This window comes from Rhincodon typus, chromosome 28 (genome assembly GCF_021869965.1).
Source record: "Rhincodon typus isolate 14 chromosome 28, sRhiTyp1.1, whole genome shotgun sequence".
NCBI lineage: Eukaryota > Metazoa > Chordata > Chondrichthyes > Orectolobiformes > Rhincodontidae > Rhincodon > Rhincodon typus.
This window is the reverse complement of record NC_063359.1, coordinates 29538785-29561617: the sequence shown is the minus strand read 5'-3', so window position 1 is coordinate 29561617 and position 22833 is coordinate 29538785. Positions and strand designations below refer to the sequence as shown.

General features: G+C 39.1%; 1 protein-coding gene across 6 annotated transcripts in view; it reads right to left on the bottom strand.

The window, feature by feature from the left end:
- cntrl (centriolin) overlaps positions 1-22833 on the bottom strand; it is a 114152-nt gene that overhangs the window by 38656 nt on the left and 52663 nt on the right. For all 6 annotated transcript variants that reach the window (XR_007265065.1, XM_048613717.1, XM_048613716.1 and 3 more), the window contains 11 exons: positions 19973-20107; positions 18567-18712; positions 18214-18421; positions 15939-16118; positions 11741-11920; positions 11486-11602; positions 10179-10323; positions 7409-7551; positions 5933-6128; positions 4880-5187; positions 3255-3460 (listed from right to left, as the gene is read on the bottom strand). Coding sequence is in view for 5 of the 6 variants with exons in the window: in XM_048613717.1 (XP_048469674.1) it covers positions 3255-3460; positions 4880-5187; positions 5933-6128; positions 7409-7551; positions 10179-10323; positions 11486-11602; positions 11741-11920; positions 15939-16118; positions 18214-18421; positions 18567-18712; positions 19973-20107 (1964 nt within the window). In the remaining variant the exon portion in view is untranslated. The remainder of the gene's footprint in view (positions 1-3254; positions 3461-4879; positions 5188-5932; positions 6129-7408; positions 7552-10178; positions 10324-11485; positions 11603-11740; positions 11921-15938; positions 16119-18213; positions 18422-18566; positions 18713-19972; positions 20108-22833) is intronic.

The following is a 22833-nucleotide window of genomic DNA, read 5'->3' as shown; positions in this document are numbered from 1 at the left end:
GAATGGTACTACACACCTCAGAAGCAGGTGGGACTTGGTTTTCTGTCGTTCCCTTGAACCCAGGCCTCCTGGCTCAGAGGTATGGACATTACCATTGTGCCACAAGTGCTATTGTCTTAGGCTGAACTATCTTCAGTTGTGTCATCAATGTCCTTCCCTCCATCACAAAGGTCAGAAGTTTGTTTGTTGATGGTTGCACAATGTACAGTATCATTTGCATCTTCTCAGATACTGAAACAGTCAATGTCCAAAAGCAGCAAGATCTAGACAATATCCAGGCCTGGGCTAAAAAGTGGTAACACTTGTGCCATACAAATGGAAGCAGGACCATTTAAAAAAAAAATCATTTCTGGGGATGTGGACGTCGCTGGCTAGCCAGCATTTGTTGCCTGTCCCTAATTACCCTTGAGAAGGTGGTGACGAGCTGCCTTCTTGAAACGCTGCAGTCCACCTGCTGTGGGTTGACCCACAATGCCATTAGGGAGGTGAGTGGCTTGGAGGGGAACTTGAAGGTGGTGGAGTTCCCATATATCTGTTACCCTTATCCTTCTAGATGGTAGTGGTCATGGGTTTGGAAGGTGCTGTCTGAGATCTTTGGTGAATTTCTGCAGTACATCTTGTAGGCAGTGCACACTGCTGCTGCTGAGCATTGGTGGTGGAGGGAGTGGATGCTTCTGGTTGCAGTGCCAATCAAGTGGGTTGCTTTATGCTGGATGGTGTCAAGGTTCTTGAGTGTTGTTGGGGCTGCAGTCATCCAGGTAGTGGGGAGTATTCCATCACACTCCTGACTTGTGCCTTGTAGATGGTGGGCAGGGTTTCAGGAGTCAGGTGAGTTACTTGTCGCAATATTCCTAGTCTCTGACCTGCTCTTGTAGCCATTGCATTTACGTGGTGAGCCCAGTTGAGCTTCTGATCAATGATAACTCCTAGGATGTTGATAGTGGGAGATTCAGTGATGGTAACACCATTGAATGTCAAGATACAGTGGTTAGATTGTCTCTTATTGGTGATGGTCATAGCCTGGCATTTGTGTAGCACGAATGTTACTTGCCACTTGTCAGCCTAAGCCTGGACATTGTCCAGATATTGTTGCATTTGGACATGGAGTGCTTCAGTGAGGAGTCACAAATGTCACGGAACATTGTGCAATCATCCGCGAACATCCCCACTTCTGACCTTATGATGATGGGAAGGTCATTGATGAAGCAGCTGAAGATTGTTGGGCCTAGGACATTACCCTGAGGAACTCTGCAGAGATGTCCTGGAGCTGAGATGACTGAGCTCCAACAACGACCAACTTCCCATGTGTTAGTTATGACTCTAACCACCAGAAAGTTTGCTCCCACTACCCATTGATTCCAGTTTTGCTAGGGTTAATTGATGCCATACTTGGTCGAATGTAGCCTTGATGTCAAGGGCTGTCACTCTCACCTCATCTCTGGAATTCAGCTCTCTTGTCCATGTTTGAACCAAGGCTGTAATGAAGTCAGGAGCTGAGTGGCCTGGTGGAACCCAAACTGGGTGTCACTGAGCAGGTTATTGCTGAGCAGGTGCTGCTTAATAGCACTGTTGATGACACCTTCCATCACTTTACTGATGATCGACAGTAGACTGATGGGACAGTACTTGGCCGGGTTGGATTCGTCCTGCTTTTTATGTACAAGACATACTTGGGCAATTTTCTACAATGTCGGGCAGATGCCAGTGTCGTAACTTTTCTGGGACAGCTTGGCTAGGGGTCTTCAGTACTAATGCCAGAATGTTGTCAGAGTCCCGTAGGCTTTGCGGTATCCAGTGTCTCCAACCTTTTCTTGATATCACGTGGTGCGAATCGAATTGACTGAAGACTGGTATCTGTAATGCTGGGGACCACTGGAGGAGGTGGAGATGGATCATCCACTCAGCACTTCTGGCTGAAGATTGCTGCAAAAGCTTTAGCCTTATCTTTTGCACTGATGTGCCGGGCTCTTCCATCATTGAGGATGGGAATATTTGTGGAGCCTCCTCCTCCAGTGAGTTGTTTAATTGTCGACCACCTTTCACAACTGGATGTGGCAGTACTGCAGAGCTTAGATCTGATCCATTGGTCGCGGGAGCACTTAGCTCTGTCTATCACCTGCTGCTTATGGTGTTTGGCATGCAAGTAGTCCTGTTTGGTGGCTTCACCAGGTTGACACCTCATCTTCAGGTATAAAAACCAAAAGAATTGTGGATGCTGTAAATCAGGAGCAAAAACAGAAGTTGCTGGAAAAGCTCAGCAGGTCTGGCAGCATCTACGACGAAAAATTCAGATTTAATGTTTCAGGTCAAGTGAACCTTCCTCAGAAGCTCCAACAACACTCAAGAAATGTGACACCATTCAGGACAAAGCTGCTGCTTGATTTGCACCACATCAACAAACATTCACATCCTCCACCAGCGACACTCAGGAGCAACAGTGTATACTATCTACAAAATGCAAAACAAAAATTCACCAAAGCTTCTTAGACAGCATCTTCCAAACCCACGACCACTTCCATTCTGATGGACAAAGGCAGTAAATACATGGGAATACCATCATCGACAGGTTCTTCTCCAAACCATCAATACATTGATTTGGAAATATATTGCTTCAGTGTTGTTGGGTCAGAAGCCTGGAATTTCCTCCGAAATGGCATCATGAGTATATCTACATCACATGGATTGCAGTGGTTCAAGAAGACAGCTCATCACCACTTTCTCAAAGGCAATAAATACTGACCCAGCAGTGACATCCACATTCACTAAATGAATAAAAAAATGTGGGGAAGCTTCAAATGTTTCTTTTGGTAGTAAGAATGGAAAAGCAAAATATATTTTAAAAGGTATAAATCTTTCAAATGCTCACAAATAGGTGGTACAATGAACTAAGGTACAAATGAGAATTATGAATTCAAGTAGCACACTGGACTTCGTTGCAAAGACTGGCAAAAGAATACGGAAGTTTTTCTACAATTGGTGAGACCAATGTTCAGTCTTGGTCTCTATATAGAAGGAAGGATATACCGGTCTTGGAAGCAATATTTATGTCAAGATTTACTTAAACTAGTCCTGAGATTGAAAGGGGTTGTCCTATGATGAGGGATTGATTAAAAGTATGAATTGAAATGCTTTCAGAAGTAACAAGAATAAATTCTATTATTTCTGGTATGCTGATCTGAAAGGTAATAAATTTGAAGCGGATGCATTGTGCTGGCAATAATTCAGAAACTGTTAGCCAGTGATAAATTTCTTACTTTTGGTTGCTGTGCTTATAAGGTGTCTTGTGCAATTCCTCAATGTCATGATCCAATTCTTCTCTCCCATGTAATATTTCATGGATGCTGTGCCGAAGTTGTTCTATTTGCTCATGATACCTATCTGTGGACAGACTTGTCTGATCTTCATATTTATGGGACCTCAAATGGGCGATAATGTCTTCTAGTCTGCTGACTTCATTCTCCTGAAAGGCAGAGATAAGTTTCAAATGTAAATGAAGGAATGCTAATCATTGTGCTACTGAAGTTCTGCCTTCTACATATTGGGCCGTAGTTTGAGGAATGATAAACTCACACAGATTGCCACTCCGCCATTTTGTTTCCGCCATAGCAGATGGTGGAATTTAAATTTTAAAAAAATTTGTACTTAAGAGTCTAATGATTTTTATTTTTATTTATTCATTCACAGGTGAGGGTGTTGCTGGCTAGGCCAGCATTTATTGCCCATCCCTAACTGTCCAGAGGCAGTTAACAGTCAACCACATTGCTGTGGCTCTGGACTCACATGTAGGCCAGACCGGTTAAAGATGGCAGTTTCCTTGCCTAAAGGATATTAGATGACCATAAATCCATTGTCAATTGTTAAAAAAACCCATCTGGTTAGCTAATGTGCTTTAGGGAAGGAAACAGCCATCTTTACCTGGTCTGGTCTACATGTGATTCAGACCCACAGAAATGCGGTTGACTATTAATGGCCCTCTGGGCAATGAGGGATGGACAATAAATGATGGCCTAGTCAGCGATGTCCTATGTGAACAAATGAAACCAGGCCTCATTTTCACATCAGTCAACTGACGTATGCTGAAATTTAAAATATCCAGAATCTCAGACAGCCACTTTGACAGCAACTGTTAAAGTAGCAAGTACATAAAGTAACTATGAGGTTGGATGCTGAGAGGGTAGGATGCCAGCTAGGACAGGTGCCAAGAGTGTAACAGGTAGGATGCCAAGTGGACAGAATGCCAGGTAAGCAATGTAATATTTAGGGTAGGTCTGCATGGGTGGCAGATATCAGGGTCTGGTGGTAGTAGAGGGATGAATATTTAATCTGGGTCTGGCAGCAGTTGCAGGGGGTTGTTAGGGCTGAGGCAGATTGGGTCGGGAACAGGGAAAACAGGGGCCAGATTCTTGGAACAAGGAGGCAAATCCGGCCAGAAGGAGGGGAAGGAGTCTCAAGCAGGAAAAGTAGGCAGCATCGGAGTCAGAGCAAGGGGAAAGGGGAGCAGGATGGGGGTCTCATAAATGGTCTGCTGCAGTTATAGTTGCAGGTGTGTGACCTATGTGTGGGATTAGGGGTCAGATTCTGTATTTAATAGTCTAGCTTTTCCTGAGTAATAACTTATGCCATTTCTTCAGAACCTTCTGAATTCACCAATTTCATGGGTAATTTCGGAAGGTTCCAAGCATAGAAGAATTGCCAAACGGAATCTCCAATTTTGTGGGCTATTACTTCAGAGATCGTCATATTGGAAATTCTGCATCGTCACAATGCACAACTCCCATCTATACTGGAATAATGACTGGCCATTAAACAATCCTGGCTACAATGCTGAAAACAACTTTGGAAATTCTGTGTGACGCAGCACAGGTACCAGAAGTCTTACCAAGTCATGATGCTCCAATACATTGCAATGCAGAACACCAGCAGGAATAAGAGGGACAGTAAAGTTGGCAGGAGGTGGTCCATAAGCAACGTGAGCTCCAGGTGGTGGAGGTCCATAAATAATTGTGCTCGAAGAATCAGGTCCAACAGTGGCTGTTGCTGTTGGAGGCGGTCCATATACCACTGTACCTTGTGGCACAGGGGTACCATCTGGGTACATTGTATAAATAACTGAGCTTGGTGGGGCTGTAAAAGGTTGCCTGGGCATGCCACTATCATCACTCTCAGTCCCACTATCTTCACCATCACCTAGAAATGACAAAAGATTTACCTTACAAGCAAACAAAATGGCTACATTAAATATCACAGCCTTAACCAGCACAAAGTTGTGGAATTAAACACAAGTTGTGGCCAGTATAATTAATTTTGTGATCTTTTGCACTAGTTTCAAAACCATTCCCATAGAAGCTGGACTTCGCTCCCCATTAAACTGGTGTCTAATGCCTTTGGGAGATTTTGCTAATTCTGCTCATGTCAGGGACTTCAAGAAGACTCCGAAATCTAACCTGGAAACTTTGTACAGAAGGACACCAATAGATACACATTGGAAAGTTTTGAATTTAGTTTCTCCTTACGTTTGGTTCACAATTCATTGTGCCCCAGACTCATTGGAAAATAGGTTTCTTCGTTTAAAATTTTAAATTACTGAAATCGGCTGAGTTATCCATTGGTGATGGACTGACATTGTAATTTGAGATGCCTACTTTTTTGGTTAAAGCCATGTTCAGTTTCACTAATCAAACCATACCAAGTTAACATTCTTAAATATAATACGGAACACTTTTTATTAAAAATCTGCTTTAAAACACAGCCTGATTTTACTCGTTCATGGCAGATTTTGAAATTAACTAAATGTATAGTAGACTAAACAGAAAGGCAGGAAGGAAACACTTTTCAAAACTGACATAATAAGCACTGCAATAGACAAGCGTGTCCAAAGCTGAAATTCAGACTCTTAAAACAAGACCTTCGCTTACACCTCCCATGGGGGTACCTGTGTGGGTTCGAGTCTTGTATGAAGCACGTCTGATTGGTGAGTAAACCCAAAAGCCTCGAGGAATCGGTTGTGTATATCCCTCCTCATTTCCTCTTTTAGGAGTTGATCGCTGACATGAAGATGGTGGAACCTGATATTGGGAACTGAATCCAGAGTCTTTTGTATGATTATTTTGCGAAACGAGGCTTGATGGCTATGAAGTGAGAAGAAAACTCTATTCATTAGCACCATTGAAATATTTGATTGGGTTATGTTCCAGGTCCATGCATAGAATATAATTGCATCTACAACAACCAGCAGTTCCAGAAAATCAATGATATTAGTATCTCGTTGAGTTTCTCATTATTAACTAAATAACATTAAAGTATTCGTCTGATCTAAAAATCATGAACATTAATATGGAATTGTAAAGAAAACATTAACTTTTCATCAGTTATACTTGTGTGTTTCAGATTTTAGGCACAGCAACTTGTTAGCTTCCAGCATGATTGTGACACGACAGCATACATGTAACAGCCCATGTACATAGTCAGGGATGAAGTAATGCCACTCATCGCTGACCTCGAAGAAAGATACTCAAAAATTCTGCAATTTCGGTGATAGATTTGACCTTTTCCGATGTTAATCTCACATTGGTGTCAACTATACAGATCACCCACTTCCAACTGTGTTATAAGCTTCCAATCATATTAAAGAGATTTCAGAGATCAGAATAAGTTGTAAAAAGCACCGAATATCTGTCACACTTTAATTTTTTTTTACAGCGAATGAAACAAATAGGATATACAATTGGGATGAAGGTTGCAGCTAACACAACAAGAACAAAAGAGTATTATTTTGAAAATTTTACAGAATATTATCATAGTGGAGAAACTTAACAATCCACAAATGCAAAATAAGCTTTCATGGCTAGAGAATTCATTCGGTAGTAATAATCACTTGATAGAACTTTTAAAAAGCCAGTTACACCTCATTTTACAAGGTATAACAATTTCAATGTTTCTTTCATTGAGTTTAATGGTGGAAATTCACAATAAATGATTTGATTTTGATCTGTGAGAATATCAAAATGCACTCTGTGGAGTACTGGGAATCATAAGAACATCCAGATTTCTCTGTTTAACTGCACAAGAGGTTAGTTTCAAGGTGTAACAGTGGTGAATATTGGTAGTTTTGCATTCATTAAACTGTAAAATCTAGGCCAATGCTTGACAAACGAGTGAAGTCACACGTAACGCTATACCTTAAAATATGAGATATTCATTCAAAGTATAGAATTCCATTTTCAAAATGGAGAATAGCCTTCAGATCATGTGGGTGAATAGAAATGAGAGAAAACAGAGGCCCCAAATTGCCATAAACAAACCTAAACAGAAATAAAATTCTTTCAACTCACTGATACAGCACATTCTAAAATCGTGAAAAATACACTTATGACATAAAAAGGCATTCATAAATTTGTATTTTTCTTACTTTTGGTGCAGACGGCACAAAGTACCAGTACCCTCTTCTCTTAAGTGGATCAGTCATGCTTGTAATATAGTCATTCTGATTGCCAAGGGCAATTCTGAGTGCAGTGATTTCATTTATCAAGTCTTCCATCTCATCTAAATTACCTGAAAAACAAACAAAAATGCATACTAGTAAATGGCTTCTTGAATTATTCTTTTGTGAGATCTAGGTGCTGTTGCAAAGTCAGTAGTTATTGCTAATTCCTAAATAATAACTAAAAAGTTAAGCATCAAATACATAATTGTGGAACTATGATCAAATATAACCTGGACCAAACAAGGATGGTATTTTTTTTCCTAAAAATGATTCAAGTCAATTTTTATAACAACCCTCTGGTTCATGATTGCAATTACTGATTCTAGACTTTTGTTCCAGATTTGTTTAATTAAAATCAAAAATGTTCCAGCTGCTGTGTTATGTTAAAAACCCACTACCAGCTCCTTAATGGAGTCTCTAGATTCCTAGTCCAGAAACACAATGCCTCTGTTACCGTACTAACTGAACATTTTGAAAAACCTTCTTGGCACATACACATTGGTAGCAAAGCCCTTCAAAAAATTGTGGAAAGCAGTCTTCTTAAACGAGTACAGTCCACAGTGTCGTTAGGAACAGAGTTCAAGGATTTTGATTTCAGTTAAATCAAGTTGGCTGCAGGAGCATGTGCTTTGGGAAATCCATAGTCAGAGAAGGAAAATGCGGCGATTTTGTATCTACAAATGAACTACATTCAATTACCAATAGAAAATAATCCAACATATTATTACATAGTAGCACAAGTGAACGATTCATCAATACAATGGAGTAATGTCATAAATAGCAAAATTGTAACTTATTTTGATAGACAAAAACAGAATTATTTCTGGTTTACCAACATGTAATTAGATTCAGTTAATAGCAGACTACATATAATTGTAGTTAAATCCCACCATGATACACCATTTCTATACCCTTCAGCCATGACTGACCAATCATGAGTAATGATTACTGATTTAAGAGGATGCTACCAGACTACTGAGACTAGCAGGATCTTACAACATCAATGGATACAGAGGTTATACTCTCAGTCTGCAATAGGGGGCTGATTAGTTCAGTCAGCTGGATGGATAGTCTGCTATGTAGAGTAATGCCAACAGTGCAGGTTCAATTCCTATTCCAGCTGAGGTCAATGTGAAGGTCTTGCCTTCCTGATCTCACCCCTCACCTGAGGCATGGTGACTGTCAGGCTAAACCACCACCAGTCGTCTTTCTAATGAGAAAGCAGCCTTCCAGTCCTTGAGGACTATGGTGACTATACTTTTTACCCTTAATTCTATAAATGCCTGTACATGAGAGACTTTGGACTTCGACAGTTGCTTTATAGTTATACAGTTATAGTCCATAGGATAATGCTGTTTCTTTTGAATGAATTGAAATTTTAAACGGAACTGATTAAATAAACACAAATAAAAGTTAAATACATTTGGAGTTATACAAAACCTTGGTTAGACCCTACTTGGAGTACTGAGAGTGGATCTGGGCACCACACCTTAGGAAGGATATACTGGCCCTGGAGGGAGTACAATGTGAGTTTACAAGAATGATACTTGGACTTCAGGGGTTAAGTTATGAGAAAGGATTACACAAATTAGACCTATTTTCTCTAGAATTTAGAAGGTTAACTGGTGATCTGATCAAACTCTTCAAGATATTAATAGGAAAATATTAATTATTTCCACTGATTGGGGATACTAGAACTAGAGGGCATAGTCTGAGAATTAGGGCCAGATCGTTCAGGAGAGATGTTAGGAAGAACTTCTACACACAAAGGGTCATAGATGTTTGGAACTCCCTTCCACAAACGGCACTGGATGCTAGATCAGTTGTTAACTTGAAATCTGAGACAGATAAATTTTTGTTAAATGGAGGTATTAAGGGATATGCCCCAAAGGCAGGTATATAGAATTAGGCCACAGATCTGTCATTGAATGGTGGAACAGGCTTGAGGGGCTGAATGGCATATTCATGTTCCTAGTAATTGGAAGGAACAGGCTTTGACATATATTTTCAACTTGCTGCCCAGAAATAGTAATGCTCCGAAAAAGAAAAGTAGATCATTTCTGCAACGGATGACATTTTATATAATAATATATAGTTGAAAATCAACCCTTTAAAATCAAATCACGCAAACTGACTCACGATGGCTAGAAAGGGCTATCAGCAAATTAAAGTTTGAAACTTCAAGCGCAAAAAAAAATTGCAGGATGTTTTACACAAAAACTAAATTCTTTGTTTTAATGTTACCACTGGTCAACACTGTAATCCCACATACACACAAATGCTCAGATCTTCCAAATGGAAGCAAGTTGTCACAGCAATGAGGCCCTTTGGACATCCCTGTACACCAACTTCTCTGGAACTGTCCGTCAAATTTAAGCTTCTGATTGACAATTACCAGGCATCTGGTATCATACCGACAAATTCTCCAATCCTGAGTTACTCTTCATGACTTCTGAGGGTTCCAATTCATTTAACTGGACAGTTACTCAGGACACATTAGATGGATTATAACCTGCTCTAACTGTTGGGGAATTTTAAAACCCTTCAGCCCAATTTATCACCGACACCAGACACTCTGCACACCATCCCTGACCAGGCAGACATTTCTCCCTGCCCCAGTGCCACTAACCTCTCAATCACTACAGACAAAGACAGGAAAAGACAAAACCAAGTGGTCAAACAAACTGCACTTTACCTTCTCTGGTTTGCTCCAGATGATCTTGGAGGTGTTTCAGTTCTGCCCGTTGCTGATTTAGAGCTCGATTTAGTCTATCAATTTCTAGTTGTTGGCCATTTACAGTATTTGCTCCGAAATCAAATGATTGAATTCCATCTAGAATCTAAAAAAAATTACTTATGGATTTGAATACTGTGTTATAATCATAGCACAAATTTAAAATTAGTAATGAATACAACAAGAAGCACACAAGGATACAGAGTTTTGGAAAAAAGGAAACTGATAGTGCAGCTGTAGAAATGGTTCCTATAAACTCAGTTGAAATATTGCTTTCATAACAATACAACAATGCTCAAAAAAGCTGCTAAAAAAGATAAATGTCATCCCTTTCATCCACTGTAGTAATAAACATATTAAATTAAAACTTTACTGTTATAAGAAAAGCAAACTTGAAAGTACAGTGTATAATATTACATGTTTTATCTCAATTACATTAATCTAATCCGTCCAAACTAAATTTAAGATTGAATAGTTTCTTTTGGCTGATTATGGGGTTAAGCAACATTGAAAACTGGACAGACGCTGCACAAGGGCTAATAACGTAGCACAACTATAACTGGAATGTAACAGCCTTTACGAAGCCACATGAGATATAAATACCTGTCATAACACTGGATTTTGAGATTATATTTCTGAGAACCCACCATGCTTGGGTTGCAGCATTACTAGATGCAAAAGTGACAAATGCTGCATTCCCTAAATGTGCAGCATCCACAAGAGGCACTGCAACAATGCACCAACATTCCTTCAACGGAATTGTCAAAACCAAGATTTCTACCATGCAGAAGGACATGGTCATAAGTCCATGGAAACAACACTACCAGCAAGTTCCCTTGAGCTGTACACCACTCTGCCTTGGACTTGTATCACTATTACCTCTCTGTTACTAGGCCAAAATTCTGAAGCTCTTTCCCTACCAGCACTTTGGGTAAATTCAAAACACAAGAATAGAAGTATTTTAAGAAGGCCACCAACTTCTTCGCCAGCCTTACCAAAACTGCACAAATTACTAAAAATCTTAATTAAGTATTACTTAGAAATTACAGTAGAGACAAGCAATTGAGTTACTGGTCTATGCAATGGCTTACAGCATAATTTTTCATTCTGTTTTCCTTTATGCACCAGTCTAATTTTGCCTTAAATGCATTTACTCTTTGCTTCAATCAGTTCATGTGGATGCAAATTCAAATTTCAAAGACTTTTTGATTCTTGTAAAAACATGTGGAATTAATGTAGTCAATGTGTCTGCAATTCTTTGACTTCACCTGGCTTTCTTTTTCTTTTAATAAGTTCTGTAGCATATCGATTTCAGCTTCTGCCTTGGCAAGGTCACGAGCTGCCCGAGTTGCCTCAGCTTTGAATTTTTCTGCTAATCCCACTTCCTAAAGAAAAAAAATGCCAAACCACAAGTAGAAGGTGAAAATAATGTACATTTTTTGGTGTATGTTGTTCTAGGAAAATTAATAAAGTTAAAAACATGTACTCTGAATGTATTTTGCATTCAATAAAATATATGTTACCTCTGTTCTTTCATGGCTAAGTTTTTGAACAGTCCCCTCAAGAACTTTTAGGTGGTCTTTAGCAGTGGAGAGTTCTTTAGCAGCCACCTTCTCAGATGTAGCCACTGTTTCCTGCAAGTCTTTCAAGTTTTTCTCGAGGCCACACAGTTTTAAATGCATTCTTCGACCCTCTATTTTGCTCTACAATTAGATTCAAACCAAGTTAAATCAATGTTTCCCTGATGACCTTCTTATTTTAGCCTCCTAGGTTGTCAAAGAATGGTGAGTCAAGTCTGTCTATACTGCACTATTTCTTTGGTGTCATGATACCATAATAGGGTAAGAAGAGGACGCAGACCCGTAAGTATTACTACAGCTGATACAGAGATTGAACCCAGGCTGTTGCTGTTATTAAGCACTACAATCCAGCCAACTGGTCTGACACTCCGTAATGTACACTCTTATTTAAAATCTATGAAATGTATACTTTCATTAGTTTTGCAGAAATATAAATATCTTCCACTTATAAAGAAACAGTATGAAATTTGAAACTTGATGAAACAATTCTCACTTGACAAGTTTTTAAAGAAACTAGCAAACATTTAAGATTTAAAAAAATGCATTTTAAATTAATATTAAACTTATGCAGCTGGCTCAGTGAAAATGTAACGTAAATCCAATCAGCGAGAATACACGACCACAGAAAAAGACAATCCCTTTTTACTGAATGGTAGGTTTTCAGTTTCCAGGGTATCTGACACACTGTTCCACAAACATTATGTGACTAAATTAGATGCATGCATACTTCAGAAAATATTTACATATACAAGGAGAATTTTTTTCTACTTCATATCTCCATAAAGTGTGCATGAGGGGAGAAGTTTAGAAAAAAACGCACCTTCCTCCTCATTACTTTTTATTTCACATTTCAAACATCCACAATATCTTGCTTTTGTACCTCTTCAGAAACATGATTTGTCAAGTTTGCACCATCTGCAGGATCAAATGAAGTCAATATTTCCAACAAAACTTCAGAATTACTGGTGATGTTAATGAATTAGTGACCTAATAATTTGGGTCTTAACCTTTTCTTTCTGATCTTTGCACCCAGGAGGCAGAGGATTCACCAGGAGCAAAGAGAAGTTAAAACAGCAAACTCTAATAGTGGCAACAGTTCTACTGTAATCTCTTTGCTTATTTGCACTTTCCTCCACAACTGCAAGAAAAACCAACACGGTATGGCCTTTAGCTCATTATTAAGTGCTTTCTTTTCCTTCAAGAAACTTGCCTTATCCTATCTTTCTAGCCATCTTCTACCATAGTCCTGTCAGGTTTATTTCTAAGTTAGCACACAGCTTTATTTGTGCCTCACTATTAAATCGATGGTCTTATGTGGTCCCTTTACACCCATGATCTGATTAGCTGGGCAATATCTAGTCACCTCCTTGTATACTTTTTCACAATTGCTCTACCTAACTGCTTCCAACTGTACTTCCTTCTGCATTCGTCCCTGAAAAAACACTTGCCATCTGCTGTAAGCCCTGATTTAAAGTTTATTTCCTATCTTAGCTGCTTCCCATCTCCTGCTCCCTTGATTACATTCCCACTAAGAGTCATAGAGTCATACAGATGTACAGCATGGAAACAGATCCTTTGGTCCAACGTGTCCATGCTGACCAGATATCCTAGATAAATCTAATCCCATTTGCCAGCATTTGGCCCACATCTCTTATAAACCTTTACTATTCATATATCCATCCAGATGCCTTTTAAATGTTCTATTGTACCAGTCTCCACCACTTCCTCTGGCAGCTTATTCCATACATGCACCATCCTCAGCATGAAAGAATTGCCCCTTAGGTCTCTTTTAAATCTTTCCCCTCTCACCTTAAACCTATACCCTCTCGTTTTGGACTCCCTCACCCTGGGGAAACAATCTTGTCTATTTACCCTATCCATGCCCCTCATGATTTTATAAACGTCTAAGGTCAACCCTCAGCCTCCAATGCTCCAGGGAAAATAGCCCCAGCTATTCAGCCTCTCCCTCTAACTCAAACCTTCTGACCCTGGCAACATCCTTGTAAATATTTTCTGAGCCCTTTCAAGTTTCACAACATCCTTCCTATAGCAAGGAGACCAGAATTTCATGCAATATTCCAAAAGCGGCCTAACCAATGTCCTGTATGACTGCAACATTACCTCCCAACTTCTGTACTTAATACACAGACCAATAAAGGCAAGCATACTAAACATCTTCTTCACTATCCTATCTAACCGTGACGCCACTTTCAAGGAAATATGAACTGCACTCCCAGGTGTCTTTGTTCAGCAACCTGCCCCAGCACCTTGCCATTGAGAGTATAAGTCCTGTCCCAATTCGCCTTTCCAAAATGCAGCACCTCACATTTATCTAAATTAAACTCCATCTGCCACTCCTTGGCCCATTGGCCCATCAGATCAAGATTATGTTGTATTCTGAGGTAGCCTTCAATTGTTTCAAACCGCTGACCTTGCAACCTATTGTCCTATTTCCACTTCTTTTTGAAAATGTTGCCATGGGTACCTGTATGGGCTCTAGCTATGCCTGCCTGTTTACAGGGTAGGTGGAACATTCCTTGCTACAGTCCTACTAGGGCCCATTCCCACAACCCTTTTTCTGGTACATCAATGACATAATTCGTGCTGCTTCCCTTTCTTTCCAGAATTAGAAAATTTGATCAATTTTGCTTCCAATTTTCATCCTTCTGTCACCATCATCCGGTCCATCTCTAACTCCTCCCTTCCCTTCCTTGACATCTATGTTTCCATTTCTGGGGATAGCCTGGCCACTGATATCCATTACAAATCCACTGACTCCCGGAGTTACCATGACTTCCTCACAGCCTGGAGGAGCTCCATTCCATTCTCCCACTTTTTCTGTCATGTATGTTCTGATGATATCACTTTTGGCAGGGGACACTCAGACACGTCTACTTTTTTCCTCAATCCAAGATTCCCCAATAGCACAATGGACAGGGGCCTTAGCCGTGTCCAACTCATTTCTGCACTTCTGCCCTCATCTCTTCCCTTCCCTCATGCAGCAACGATAGGATCCTCCTTGTCCTCACTTTCCATTCCACCAGACTCCACATCTAAAGGTCATATGCTGCCATTTCCACCATCTCCAGTGTGATATCACCATTAGATACACATTCTTCTCTCCTTCCTCCCTTGTCAGCATTCTGCAAGGATCATTCCTGCTGGGACATCTTGGTCCGCTCCTCCCTTTCTCCCAAAATCTCCCCACCCCTCCACAGCACCTTTCCAGATAATCACAGAAGGTGCAATACTTGCTCATTTAGCACCTGTCTCCTCACCATATTAGGCACCAAATAGACCTTCCAGGTGAAACAGTGATTTTTCTGCACTTTACTCAATCTGGTCTATTGCATTGCTGCTCACAATGTAGTCTCCTCTTTACGGGGGAGATGAAAGTCAGACTCGGTGTCTGCTTTCCAGAACACCCTACATTCTGTCCATAAAAATGACCCCAAGCTTCCATTTGCTCACCACTTTAATACATCATCATCTTCCCATGCCAACATTTATGTCTCAGATCTGTTGCAGTGCTGCAGTGAAGCTCAATGCATCTCATCTTCAGCTTAAGCACATTACAGCCTTCAGGTCTCACCATTGAGGTGAACAATTACACAACATAAATACCCTTCCTTGTCTATTACCTACTTCCACTACCACAGGTCCTGAAATAGGTTGCTTTCAGTACAGCCAAGCTATTTTCAATTACTCATTGTTTCCATTATCACCCTTCTGTCTTATCTTCTTCACTAGTTGAGTATCAACAATCCCTTTGTCTGCCTAGCATTTTTCTGTCCCTCTTGAATTCTTCTCCACCTACCTACACACTCCTTTGCCCCTCTACCTCCCATCATAAGCTTAACCACCACCTTTTCCTAGCTGCTTCTAGTTCTGAATAAGGGTCACAGGACTAGAAACATTAACTCTGTTTTCTCTACACATATGGTGCCAAACCTGAGGTTTCTTTAGCAGTCTGTTTTTGCTTGTTTCAGATCTCCAGCCTTTTATTTTTAAAAAATCCTCTATTGTGTCCAGAAACAAAAAGCTCGAACTGATTTTTGATTTGAATCAGGTAAGCAAACTAAAATCAGATGAAATCTGGATATTTACCAATTTTACGATTATGTAGTAACATTTTTGTTACCTTGTTTTCTTTATCTTCAATTTCTGTTAAAAGTTTATCTCTATCTGCATCAGCCTCCTGGAGCTGCTTGTCAGTGAGTGCCTGTAACTCCTGCATGTTTGTCAGTTGCTCCTGGAGCTGCAATATTTCATTCTTCAACTCCTGTGCCTTAGCCTCATTGACTTCTTTTTCAGATTTCATCTGTAAGTAGATAACAATTAGGCTCTCAAAAGGACTACCAAAAGTGTTATATTAATTGAACCCAATTTACAGAACACAAAAAACTAGGTGTACAGTCAGACAGTGACATTTAGGAAAATGTGAATAAATAACTTAAGAAGGAATACTATGAAATCATAATGCGCCTTTTTTCTGGAAATAATGTGAATGTTTCTTTGCCTTATTTAGCATTTTCATTCATCAAACAAATCTGCCTGATTTTACTGATTTGGTTTTCAAATTGGGGTCCCTGAACTGCAGGAAGCTGTATGGTCAAATTTAATTCATTTTCCCTGTTGGATTCTTGTATTTCCTTTTGGTTTATTAACCTGCTGCTTTAACTTTTCTCCAATGCCAACACTGTGAAACCATCTTTAATAGTTAGAATTGGACACTCAAATGGAGTACCATTGCAATTACCTCCATGCTGTGCAAGGTGCCAGGATATTTCCCTCTTGTCCACTGCAGGGAGAACATTCTGAATGGTCTACTTCTTATGGCTGAGGAAAGCCTTCCAGAGACAGAGTGCAAATTTAGTCCTGCTATGGGAACCTTCAACATGGTTTCCAACAGCAGATAAATCCAAGAAAACACAACCGCCAAGTACTTAGATGGACTTATCAACCTGAGCAGAGCTTTTGACTCAGTAAATCTCAAGGCTCTGTGGATTGTGCATAAAGATGTGGATGCCCAAGAAACTTGTTCACAATCCTACAGTCATATAGCATGGAAACTGACCCTGCAGTCCAACTATAAATATACATGATCTACAGATCTGTACGGAGTTTGAAGGCTGCTGTCATTGACTTCCAACTCTGCGTACAAAAAGCCTCATCTGTCCTGGAATGTTGCCCAAAAAAAAAACTGACATCCAATCAAAGCCAGGCATGTTGAAGGAGAAACTCCGGAATTAGGTTGTCCAAATCTTGGTAGCCACCACCTGTCTTAAACCATTGACAAGAAAATCCAACTCTGGATCAGCTGCAGCAGCATATCCTTGTAGAAACTACAGAAGTGAGAGTATTCTATTAAAGACGTCTGCAAATCAAAGGAAGTCCTAGAGCACAGGCCAGTTCTTAACATCGCACTCCAGTACTGCAGTGAGCCCTGCAATGCACATCAATAACACAAGTGTGATAAAGAAATTCAATCATAATATTTCCTGTTGCTTACTGTGGATTCAATGGGAGGACCACCAAACAAACACAAGTGTCCTTCTTGAAGCTGTGCAACAATAACTCTGGCAGAATTTCTGCAAAATCAACTTTGATGGACTGGACACTCTATCCTGATGGCCAAAAACCACTTCCTACACCAGATCCTGTTTTCTTAACTATCAAGTTGCCAAAGGTCCAAGGGAATACAAAGAAAATGCTTCAAAGACACTGAAGCTGTTCTTGGAGTCCAGTAGAAACAATGTACAGCAGCAGCTTTCCATTAAATGCTTAGAATGGTGACAACTTGTCCGTTAAACTGCATCATGCTTCAAATCTCAACACCTTAATGATGAAGCAAAGCGACAGCAGCGAAGGAAGTAAATCCTGCACTCCACATCTTGATCACTACCACTTGGGACACTCTGCCTCATGTCCCAACCATCAGTGGGATAAGAATCAGACTGTCCACTCACATTAAGTTTCACACCAACAATGTGCACTGAGTAGTTACAATCAGTGAATAAAGGAACAGTTGACTAATATTTACAGAAAGACTCCATGAAGGAAAGGTTGAAGACTACTGGTTACAGATGCATTTATTCCCTTTCTATTCAAGTGAAAAACTAAAAGATTTGTATCTATTTGAAGAAGACAAAAGTTTAAAATTATCTATACACACAGTGTATTGGTACATTAGTGGGTAACTCAGGTAACAAAACATCACCATACTGCAATTCATTCATCGAGCTTGTTGCAAATATTGTTTGACTGTATGAAAACTTTTCTGCTAATTGTTAATGTGCAAAATAAAGCTTAGCATTTTTAAAAATTATTTTCTTACTTTTAAGTTATTAACAAAAAGTATTGTGTACATTATTTGAACGATGCTATTTGATGTAAATTCATCAGCCTACAATTACCAATGTTTCTACTGCCTTTTCACAAGCAGTCGTGTAATCCTCCTGTTTATTTTTCAGTTCATCCTGCAATCCCATCACTTCCTGTTCTAATTTCTTCTGATGTTTTAAAGCTTCCTCTTTTTCCTGGTGTGAGCGGCCCAAAATTTTATTCAACTGTTTCTGCAATCCAGCAAGATTCTTTCCCAAAGTGTCTCCTTGGTTATAAGGCCTAAGAATAAATAAAAAAAATTCTCATTTCCCATTAGAAAAGTCACATGATTAATCAATTAAGCACAAAGCTTCTTCTAAAATTCTAACGTTACTAAAGCTTTTAAAGCATGCAATGAATAACTTTAACAGACTGAAAGTCTAACCTAATTTCGTGAATACCAGAATCCAGTCTTTTTCTGAGCTCAGAGACACGAGCAGAAACCTCCTCTGGGTGAATCATTGTTTTCATAGCCTGATCTATATGTGCCTGAAGCTCCTGAAGCTGTTCCTTCAACAAAGAGTTATCAATCTGGAAGGCACATAATATCCATATTACGGTAATCATCATACTCCACGTGTATTTAAAAGCATCTGTTTCTTTCTCTAAATAACGTATTGCAGTTTACAGGTTCAAACTAATATTTGTAGAATTATGCATTGCTGCTTGTCACATTATTGGAGGTCAGTCAAAAATTAATGGTGATGGTGTGAAAAGCTTCACTTCCTAAAGTAGTCAAATTTTAATGGTGCCTTTTAAGACAAAAGATAGGAACAGGTAATTTTCCTTTTTTGGCACCTTGTAGTATCAGATCTCGTGAAACCAGGTCTAGTTCAGATAAATGAAACATCCTTTGTTTTGCACCAACAATATGCCACTGTTTTGAAGTCAGATTTTTAACTACAAAGAAGTTTTAAAATGAGGACCTGCAACTAAGAGAAGAAAAAATTATCCTACTTTTTAAATCACAGGTGCCAGAGGTAAAAGAACTAATCTACTGTACCAAACATGGATATCATTTTAAACTTGGTGCATGTCAGTTAAAAAAAGGCTTAAAAATGCAATTTGGCAGCCACTACAAATTTTGTTTTCATAGCAAAAGTACGTCATGTGCCTTATTTTTAAAAAGAATAAAAAGAGACAAGCTCCCTGAACAGCTTGTGCAATATTTCAGTCAAATGGTGATGAGAACATCATCAATAATTTCTCCAGCTGCAATATCCTCTTAGAAGGCTTAGGACCTATATGATGTTAGTGCCAAATTAGCACTGTACCATAACTAATTTGCAGTTCCTTGATATTATTCTGTGTGGGGAATTCAATCAAGATTGAAGTGCAACAGTAAAGCAGTAACATCTAAAGTATGATGAATATTTTAGAAAACGTTTTTTTAAGTTCAGTTCATGATCTTAACAATCTTAAACAAACAATGCAACATAGTTCACAATATTTGAAGCACCGTTTCTCTCAAGAAAATTTGAGCAAATTTACTCTAGGGATTTGCTTGACATTTTATTAGATATGCATTGTGATAGCTATTGTTTATGTATCCTAAGCTTATGGTGCAAAGCTGAGTTCAGGGTTAATATTTCAAACAATAATTTGCAAATATTTAAATACATTTCCAACATAAACATCAAGAACAAGTCATATAGTTTGTTATCCACCAAGAAGTAACCAGTGTCACGAGCTTACTCCTTGATGCTGTACAATATTAAATAAATATCAGTTAATTAGGAAAAACTGTCGCAATTATGTATTTTAAATAACTGTTAGTCAGATTTGACTTGCCTGAAGACCTTTTAGCTGTGCAACTAACTTCTTGTTTTCATGCTCCTTTTCAGCCACTAGTTGAGCCTGTGCTATGGCATTTTCTAGAGCTTGTCTTTCCTTTTCCAGCTCAGCTTGCAGAGCAGATTGCTCCATCTAGAATGTATATATTGCACCATATTAGTAGATAACTATTTTTAAATCAGAAGCATTGGAAAACATAAACATTCGAGTACTTCGCTAAGCCTGATAACTGAAGATGCATTTGAACTTTCAAAGCCAGGGAGATCAAATGAAGAACGGTGCTTTATGTTTCACTTGTAAACTGATCCAATAGTGTACATAATACAGTTCATTACAGATCCAGTGTCTATTATGATGTAATTTCATTAATAATTTGGAACCTCTAGAATTTTACCAAGATTCAAAGTTTAATAGTGTTTTAAAAGAAGTTCATAATAACCATTAAGGAATGTAATATCTATCACTATCTATCCAAAGTACTACACAGACAAGCGAAGAAAATGTGCAAAAAATAATAATGCTGAAAGACCAGCTTTTCTTCACTTAGTTGTTGAACAACATCTGCTCTTCTTCTACAGTTTAGAAAGACATTTACCCACTTAAAATTATTCCCTCTAATTCCCTGCATTTACATCTTCATTTAAAAAGGCTCCCAGTGTCCTTTGACACAGCTCATGTGTGCATCTCCTTCTCATAACAGAAAACCTGTCGGGCCAGCAAGTTGATAAAAGGCAATTGATGAAAAACAAAGGAGAAATAAATGCAAACAGAGCAGAAGTGTAAAACAATGACAAAAAAGTTAAAAAAAGTAAAATGATTATGAAACAAGAACATTTAAAATCATTGAGAAGTCTTAATTGCATGACATATTGCTCTAGCAACATGCATTGCAGGGGCTTACAGGTTATATTTCCCATTCCACTGTTTGTGGGTGCTTCCCAGGAGCGAGATACCAGAGAAGACCATATGCTTTCTTCATAGAACTAGCAAGGAGCCCGGCTGGGTTATTATGGCCACAGTCAAACAGTTAGCTTAGAACAACAAGGATAGAAGTTGGGGCCAATTTAATTGTTTAAACTCGAGCTGCAAGTGTTGTATGGTCTGAAACTGAGGGGAACATTGGAACTTAGGACCATAATAATGAGAAAGGCAACAACACCTCCTCCACGTTAATCCTCACCATCGGTGTTCTGCGAGACTGCATACTCCAACCCTTACTGTACTCCTTATATCCTCATGATTGTGTGGCTTTAGCTTTAGCTTTAACTCCATTTACAAATTTGCTGATGACCACCACTGTAGTCGGTTGGATCTCAAACAACCACGTGACAGAGAACATGAATGAGATAGTAAGCTTAGTGGCAATGTGTAAAGACAAAAATCTCTCCTTCAATGTCAGGAACAAAGGAGCTGATCATTGACTTCAGGAAGTGAAGTGGAGGATACGCCCCTACCTGTATCAATGATGCTAAGGTGGAGATGGTCGAGAGCTTCAAGTTTCTAGGAGTAAACATCAGCAATCTGTCCTGGTCCATCCATGTTGACGCTACAGTCAAGAAAACACACCAAAGCCTCTACTTCCTTCTTCGAAGGTAAAGGAAATTCCACATGTCCGTAATGACTCTTACCAACTTCTACAGATGCGCCATAGAAAGCATCCTAACCGGATGCATCACAGCTTGGTATGGCAACTGCTCTGCCCAAGACCACAAGAAATCACAGGGAGTTGTGAACGCAGCCTAGTCCATCATGAAAACCAGCCTTCCTTCCCTTGGTTCAGTCTATACTTTCCACTGCCTTGAGAAAGGACCCAACATAATCAAATACCCTTCCCACCCTGGTTATACTCTTTTCCACCCTCTTCCCTCTGGCAGAAGATACAAAAACGTGAAAGCATGTACCAACAGATTCAAGAACAGCTTCTTCCCTGCTGTAATCTGACTTATGAACAGACATCTCATATTTTAGATTTGATCTTTCTCTGCACCTTCTCTGTACCTGTAACACTATATTCTACATTCTGTTCTATTATCCTGATGTACTTATGTTAGGTATGATTTGCCTGGATAGCATGCAAACCAATACTTTTCACTGTATCTTGGTTCGTGTGACAACAATAAATCAAATCAAAGAAGAATTCTCCCAAAAACTCTACAAGCTTAAGCACTGAATTGATGATCATTTCAGAAAGAATTCAGAAAGCATGTGCCATTTAACTATTCTCAACTCTGGCAATGTTGTAACAAGCTGTAGTACCCCCGGGCTGGCAACAACAAAAATTCAGGATTTCCATTCCTAATTGCTATTGAGTGACCCCTAATGGCGCATCAAGAAGGAAAGTATTAAATTTGTCTATAGCATTCTCACAGCTGAATGACTTGCCTATACTATCAACGTTCACACAAGCAAGTTATGTTTGTGACTTATGACTAGTTATCTGACAGTATCCAATATTTGTGGAACCTACACTCTAGCCAAGGGTAAAATGTTTAGAATTTGGCAAACTCAAAAATCAACGTTCTTAAATTAAAACAAAATCAAATATAGTTGAAAATGGAAATCTTTAAAATTAAGCTCACTTGACTAACATAACTGATGTATTCTCACAAAGAACAAAGCAAATATCATGCATCCTGTACGATTTATAATATAATTCCAACTAATTTCAAGGTAGTTCTGTACAGACTGGTGCGTATTTGCTGAAATGCAGGGATAGTTGAATACTTATGCTGTTTCTATACCTAGCCTTTGGACTCTTTATGCCCCCTCACTTTAGAATGCACAGCAAGCAAAAAATAAGCAAAAGCAATAAAAATTACATATGCAAATTAAAAAAAAACCTAAAATATGATGAAGAG